Source organism: Sturnus vulgaris, chromosome 10 (genome assembly GCF_052056855.1).
Source record: "Sturnus vulgaris isolate bStuVul1 chromosome 10, bStuVul1.hap1, whole genome shotgun sequence".
NCBI lineage: Eukaryota > Metazoa > Chordata > Aves > Passeriformes > Sturnidae > Sturnus > Sturnus vulgaris.
Window position 1 is genome coordinate 5002698 of NC_142252.1, and position 7484 is coordinate 5010181.

The 7484-nt window shown below is 54.9% G+C and overlaps 1 protein-coding gene across 1 annotated transcript; it reads left to right on the forward strand.

Annotated features, from left to right (window-relative positions):
• The first annotated feature begins 717 nt into the window (after positions 1–717).
• Positions 718–2443, forward strand: SOX14 (SRY-box transcription factor 14). The gene has a single exon (XM_014870502.2). The coding sequence runs from the start codon at positions 718–720 to the stop codon at positions 1438–1440; it is 723 nt and encodes a 240-aa protein (XP_014725988.1). The 3' UTR covers positions 1441–2443.
• The last annotated feature ends 5041 nt before the right edge of the window (positions 2444–7484 follow it).

Consider the following 7484-nt stretch of genomic DNA (forward strand, 5'->3'; position numbering starts at 1 on the left):
AGCGCTCGCAGCCCCGACGGCGGCGGAACCTGGAGGGCGCCGGGACCGGCCCCGCTCCGCACACCCCAGGGATAGGTGAGGATGAGGAAGATGGGGACGACCCCCTTCTCCTTCCCCCTTCCTCCACGGCTGCTATTAGCGCAGCAACTCACAAAAGCCTTCCTTTTAATCCGCGCGTTGGAAGGCGGCGGGAGGGGGGGGTCCTTCTGTCCCCTCCTTCCTTCCTCCTCCTCCCTCCGCTGTCCCCTCCCCTCCTCTTCCTCTCGCCCTTCCTCTCTCCCTCTCTTTTTAAGCGGGCCCCCTCCGCGCTGATTGGGCGCCCGGCCGCGCTGTGACCGCCCTGCCGCTATGTCAGCCTGCCCGCCGCAGCCCCGCGCCTTTGAACTGCCCCGCACCGCCCCGCGTCCCCACCGCCGGCCCGGTGCTGCGCCCGGCGGCTCCCCGCCCGCCTAGTGCCCGCCGGGCCCCGCGGGCTCCGCTCCGCGCCGCTCCGCGCTGCTGCGCGCCCCGCCCCGCCACGGCTCCCGCCGGGGACGGCCTTGGCGGAGGACCTGTGATGATCAGCTGAGCCCGCTCCTGCCGCTCCTCCGGCCTTCTCCCGCCGTTCTTCCTCCTCCTCCTCCTCCTCCTCCTCCTCCTCCTCGTCCTGCCGCCGCCGTCCGGCGCCCCGAGCCGCCGCGCCCCGCAGAGCCGCCCGCCCGCCCGCCCGGCCGAAGCATGTCCAAGCCCAGCGACCACATCAAGCGCCCCATGAACGCCTTCATGGTGTGGTCCCGCGGCCAACGGCGCAAGATGGCCCAGGAGAACCCCAAAATGCACAACTCGGAGATTAGCAAGCGGCTGGGCGCGGAGTGGAAGTTGCTCTCCGAGGCGGAGAAGCGCCCGTACATCGACGAGGCCAAGCGGCTGCGGGCGCAGCACATGAAGGAGCATCCCGACTACAAGTACCGGCCCCGGCGCAAGCCCAAGAACCTGCTGAAAAAGGACAGGTATGTCTTCCCTTTGCCTTACCTCGGGGAAACAGATCCCTTAAAGGCCGCCGGGCTTCCCGTGGGGGCCACTGACTCGCTGCTGAGCTCCCCGGAGAAGGCCAGGGCTTTCCTGCCTCCCACCTCAGCACCTTACTCCTTACTTGACCCCAGCCAGTTCAGCTCCAGCGCCATTCAGAAGATGACTGAGGTTCCTCACACCTTAGCCACCAGCACCCTGCCCTACGCCTCCACCTTGGGATACCAGAACGGGGCGTTCGGCAGCTTGAGCTGCCCCAGCCAACACACCCACACTCACCCCTCGCCAACTAACCCGGGCTATGTCGTGCCATGTAACTGTACCGCTTGGTCGGCTTCCAGTTTGCAACCTCCAGTTGCCTACATATTATTCCCAGGCATGACCAAGACTGGGATAGACCCCTATTCTTCAGCACACGCGACTGCCATGTAACACCCACCCACCCACACCCCCACAGGCGTGTGTGTGTGCGTGTGCCCCCCACCCGGGCCGGCAGCTGGAACTGGGATTCCTCCGTGTGTGCATGTACATAAAACCTGCAGGAGCAAAAGGCCACCCGAACCAGGACTCTGCCGCCCGCCGCCGGGCCGGGACAGACGCGGACGCTGCCTCGGAGATGCTCTCGCCTAAAGCTCGCCATGAGAGCTGGCCCCAGGCTCGGGGGGGATCTGCAATCGCGGGGGCAGATAGGAGCCCGGCACTTGTAAGAGTTGTAAATGTGTTTAAAAACAGAAAAGAAAAGCGAACCTTGAACTGCCCTTTCGGGACAAAGCGGGGAGAAAAAGAGGAAAAAGACAAAAAAAAAAAAAAAAAAAAAAAGAGAGAGGCGGTTTCGATTTTAATTTATTCTCTTAATGTCTATGAGTTCTCCAGGGTCTCATGTCACTTGGACTTGACTTTGGGAAGTTCCGGTCTTACTCTGATTTTATTTTTTTTCCTCGTTGTTTTCCTTTTGCACATTGAAAAACGAGATCAGCTGTGTTATATATATATAAATATATATATATTTTGCCACCACGTACTACTAGGTAAAATTGCTTTTCATGTCAGAAAAAAGGCTCTTCAAAGTTAAAAAAGAAAAAAAAAAAGAAAAAAAAAGACGGGGAGAAACATTTATATTTAAAACATATGATAGTGTTTGCTTAATTTAAAACAGATAGTCCTTAAATTTGTGTGATCCAGTGAGACTAGATCTAAGTTTACTTTAGACAGAGCGTCAGGTATGAAGTCAGGCAGTAGAATTGTAAAAAAAATTAATACTACTACTACTAATAACGAAAAACCGAATAAAAACCGATGGCAATTTAAATATGTTTTCACAATGTCTCGGGCAAGAAGAAACAGAAACTAAGATGTATCCGGCAGGATTTTACCTCGTTAAACCTTTTCATTTGTTGAACAAAGACGTTTTGAATAAAGACAATCTGTCATCAAACGAGGCAAGTGCGTGGTGTGAGTGCGGGGACGCAGCCCCGCGTCCCACACCGGGGGCCGGGAGCGACCCCCGCCCGCAGCCCCCGGCTCTCCCCGGGCCGGGGCTCTCTGGAACCGAGCCGTGCTGAGCCGGGCCGGGCTCCGCTCGGAGCCCGTCGGGGAAACGCGGCTGAGAGAGGAGAAAACTTGAGAAAAGCCGGGATGGAGGCGAGCGAAGCCGGGGGGATGCGGGGGGCTGCTCCCCCCCGCCCCGCCCCCCGTCCCGTCGGGGAACCGGCTTTTCCCAAGTTGCCTCCTCGGCGTTGAAGTTTTTAGCGGTGCGAGGAAATATCTGGAGCGGGGAGGGGAGCGTCGGCAGGGCTGGAAGGGGGTGGTTTGGAATAAGCGTCTTGTGCGGATCAGTTAGCGGTGTTTGGGGGTTTTTAGGGAGTCGGGGGGCAGAGACGAGGGGAAGGAGGAAGAGGCAGAGGATCCGTCTGGAGGGGCTGAATAGCCGGAGCGCTGCGTGTTTGGATGTGCTTTGCTCATTAAGTGCTCTTTGGAGACCGATGTTGGAATTAAACGGCGTAACACAATTAACATACATGGGGCTTGAATGGGAGGGTAAGCGGGGGAAGAATAGATAGATAAATAAATGAGAGATCAGGCGAAGGTAAACAAAGGGGGAGAGGAGAAAAGGGCTGAAAGGAGAGGTTAGAATGGCTGCTCCAGCCTTGTTTAGCATGACAAAACGGCTCTTACAAATGAGGACAATTAAAGGAGCTGGCTTGGGGAGGGCCTGGGAGCCGCGGGACGATCCGCTGGGACACGCGGGGCTGGATGCGGCCGGCGTGGGGCGGCGCGGCGGCGGCGGGCGCTGATGTAACCCCAGCTGACAGGCGCTGTCAGCCCGGCTGATAACACCGATAGCTCAGTGTCCTCCGACATCCACCCGCATTAGTCTGACAATGGTCGGAGGCAGAGCCGGGCGGGGGGAGCGCCGGCCCCGGGGCAGAGCGGGGGCCCCGCGCCTTGTCCCGCTCCCCTTTGGGGCTGAGCTTTGGGGGGACTCCCCGCACCCCCGAGCCCAGACACCCCCGGGGCTGCTCCGGCGGCTGCGGGGCAGAACGGGCTCGGTGGGGCCGGGGCCTTGGGGAAGCAGCGGGGCGAGGTGCTGAGAGCGGAGTGACAGGGCTGGAAACTTTGGCGGGGATCTTTCCTTCCTACTTTCCTTCTTTCTTTCGCTCTCTTCTTTCTTCTTTTCCCTTTTCTTTCCCTTTTCACACCTTTCCCCCCTTTGCCTTCCTTCTTTCCTTCCTGCTTTCCTTTTTACTTTCTTTTCTTATCTTTATTTATTAATTCTATCTCCTTCTCTCTCCCTCACATTTTCCCCTTCTCTCCTTCCGTTCTCCTTCTCTTTCTCCCTCTCTCTTTCTCTTTTCCTACTTCCCTCTCTCTTTACTCTTTCTCTCTTCCTGCTTCTCAGTCTCTTTTCCTCGCTGCCTCGCTGTCCCCCTCCCACCCCGCTCGCCCCTCCGCAGCCTCTGCTCGCCGTGTTTCGTTCCCGTTCCCTGCGCCGTGTTATCCCTCCAACCCTCCCTCCTGGTTGCAGGTGTGTAGCTGTTTAACTCGTGGAGATAAATAAATTAAATAATGATCTTGACACTGCAATGAACCGATTACTGACTTTGATGTCAGAGGGAAACCAAAAACAGAAAGAAAGAGGGGGAGAGAGAGAGTGGGGTGAAAAAAAGCTATTCCCTCGAGGGGGAAATGCAGCTCCTTGTCAAACCTGTTTCCCCACAACTGTCTCCTTCTTTCAATAAAACCATTAAACAAAGGCCGCGGGGTTATGCGCACCACGCCTTGGGTGCGCGGCCGGGCGCTGTCCCGGGCTGGGCTTCGCCGCGGAGCCTCGCCCGCACCCGCGGAGCCCCGCGGAGCCGAGCGGGGAGCGGAGCACCGCGGCCTCGGGCCCGCGACACTCCGGCCCGCTTCCCCCCGCGGCTCCAATTATTTTCTTTTCTTTTTCTTTTCTTTTCTTTTCTTTTCTTTTCTTTTCTTTTCTTTTCTTTTCTTTTCTTTTCTTTTCTTTTCTTTTCTTTTCTTTTCTTTTCTTTTCTTTTCTTTTCTTTTCTTTTCTTTTCTTTTCTTTTCTTTTCTTTTCTTTTCTTTTCTCTTCTCTTCTCTTCTCTTCTCTTCTCTTCTCTTCTCTTCTCTTCTCTTCTCTTCTCTTCTCTTCTCTTCCTCTTTTTTACAATTCTCCTCTCCTCTCCTCTCCTCTCCTCTCCTCTCCTCTCCTCTCCTCTCCTCTCCTCTCCTCTCCTCTCCTCTCCTCTCCTCTCCTCTCCTCTCCTCTCCTCTCCTCTCCTCTCCTCTCCTCTCCTCTCCTCTCCTCTCCTCTCCTCTCCTCTCCTCTCCTCTCCTCTCCTCTCCTCTCCTCTCCTCTCCTCTCCTCTCCTCTCCTCTCCTCTCCTCTCCTCTCCTCTCCTCTCCTCTCCGGAAATGGTTCGGCTCGGTGCTGCCCGCAGGACCACCTAGACACTTAAAATCATCCACTCTGGCCTTGCTTTAAACAAAACAACAAATAAGAGAGGGGGAGAAAAGATCTCGGGAGGCCAAGGGGACCGGGAGAGCCCTCGCTGGCGCCCAGGTGTAGCTGTGCGATCGCCGGGGAGCTCTGCTGCAGGAGAGACAAAGACAGAAGGGGAATTAAGTGATGTTAAAAAACTTTATTTTAAAGGACACATTAAGCCCATAGAAGTCTCTGAGAGATATTACTTATTTCTGCTTATTAGTGATAATAGCCCAGTAAATTTGCTATTGAGTGTATCAAAGGCATTCAAAGAGACTTTGAAACATCAAAAAGATTGCAATTCTGATTTTACGGTTTTATTCCAGGCCCGACCTCCTGGCTACATTCCTTGATTGTAGTGTTTAAAAGTGAGCGGTGATCAGAAACACGTCCTCCTCCTCCTCCTCCTCCTCCCTCCTCCTCCTCCTCCTGCTCCGCTCGCAGCGGCCCCGACCGGCCGGGCCGGGGTCTCTGGCGGGGCTGGCGAGGGGCTGCGGGTGGCAGCGGCTCCGGCGGGCAGGGCGCTCCGCCAGGGTCCCCCCACCGCAGCGACCGCACCGCCTCTCCTAAAAAACACCACCAAACCATTCGAAATGCTTGTAATGTAAAATGCTGAGGTGCAGGCGGGCCGGCCGCGGCGGGTCCCTGTCCCCTCGGGGGGCTGCAGGAGCCCGGTGCCGCCGGGGGACGCGGGCTGAGCTCCCCGCGCTGCGCCGCGCTCCGCAGCGAGGGAGCCTCGGGGCTTTGGATGTGTCTGTAATTTACCCTTTTTATTATTATTTTTTTCCCTCTCTCTTTCGGTCCTTAATTTTACCTCCCCGTCTCTCTTTTCGCCCTTTACACGCCTCTATTCTAGTTGGGGTGTTTTATACCGACATCAAAGGGACAACGCAGTCTTTATTATTATTATTATTCCTTTCTCTTTTTTTCCTTCCCTTTTTATTAGGGCAAAATACTTCATTATTCCTGAACGCTCCTCGTTCGGAAAGCTAAACAAGAAATAACGTGCAGGGTCTGTGCAGGTCCACGCTGCAACAAGGCAACATGTGTACGCCTAAAAGCCCCGAAATTAAATCCAGGTTGATCCCAATGTAAAAGAGGAGAGCGAGGGAGCGGGAGCCGGCTCTTTGAGTGGCTGAGAGAAAGAGGGGAAGAGATGAGTAGCTGGTAATTATTGAAATATAAGGATGAGATTAATTCAAAGGAAACAAACTATGAAAACAATTGGAGCCGAGTGAAAAGCAAAACCCAGATTAGAATTTGCTTGTGGTTTGTTGTCTGTCTGCTTTCTTTCCTCCTCCCCACCCATTGTCACAGTGCAAGGCAATGGGATTTGCACACTTGAGGTGTAATAGCATTACTGCATTAATTAAAATTTTCATTTCACGTCCAGATTGTTTACTTATCTGCTGGAAACATATGTCGGGAGAAGTTGAGATTCTGGATTCTGCTCCGCTGCCCAAGGTGCAGCGCAGTACGGGGGGGAGAGGATGACTTCAGATTTTTTTTTTCATTGCATCCTCCAGCCTTATCTCTCCGCTGTAAATTATAAGGAGACTCCATTGAACTGAATATGAAGATTATATTTGCGAGCGGCGCGTCCTGGAGCGGCCCCGGTCCCACTTTGAAATGAAACAAGCTTTGCGGACCCCGAGCCCCCCTTCTCCTCCCTCCCCCGGCAGTGGGGGGCGGCACACGGGACCCCCCGACACCGGCCAGGTCCCGGGGGAAGGAGGGAAGGAGGAAAAGAGGGAAGGAGGGAAGGAGCTCCGCGCTGCTCCGGCTGCTCCCGGAAAGAACAGCGAGCCTCCCCCGCTTCCCAAAAGCTGTCCTTCCCCAGGTGGCCCCCAAAAAACACGTCCTGGGAGGGCGAGCATCCCCCGTCCGTGCCGGTGGGACAGCGGCGGGGTCGCGCCGTCGGTGCGGGCGCTGCGAGCTCCAGCGGAGCGAGGGATGCTCGGGCGCCCGCAGCGCTTGGTGGAAAGCGTCCGTTTGTCTGTTCCCCCCCATTTTTACTCCTCTTTTTTTTTTGGGGGGGGGGGGGGGGTGCTTTATTTTCCTATTTTCTGCCCTTTTTAAATTTTTTTTTTTTTAAGAGACCCCTGAGAAGGCAGCGAGGTGCCGTCCTCTCCGCCGGGTCTATCTGTAATTGAATCTAGGTCAGTTATTCTAAAGCATGGGAGAGGCTGATTCCCTCTTTCCGACATCAGCCCGGAATTTGGGAGGCGGGGGGTGGGGGGGAGAGCAGGAGAGGGGGGTCTTGCAATTTCATTTAAAATGTAATGGTGGATGAACCGATAAGCAAATAGGGGGAAAAAAAGGCTCTGCTTAAAAGAAAAAAAAAAAAAAAAAAGAAGGCATGCTTTTAATATGCTTCCAGATGGGGGGAAAATGATTTACATGGGAGTTTATTTCCTCTTTGCTGATATGAAAGAATTACAGATACAAAACCCACTGATCTATAGAATAAAAAAAAAAAAAAAAAAGA

Bases quoted from the DNA above. Each gene is read 5' to 3' on its own strand.
- SOX14 (XM_014870502.2), top strand. From the start codon at position 718: ATGTCCAAGCCCAGCGACCACATCAAGCGCCCCATGAACGCCTTCATG.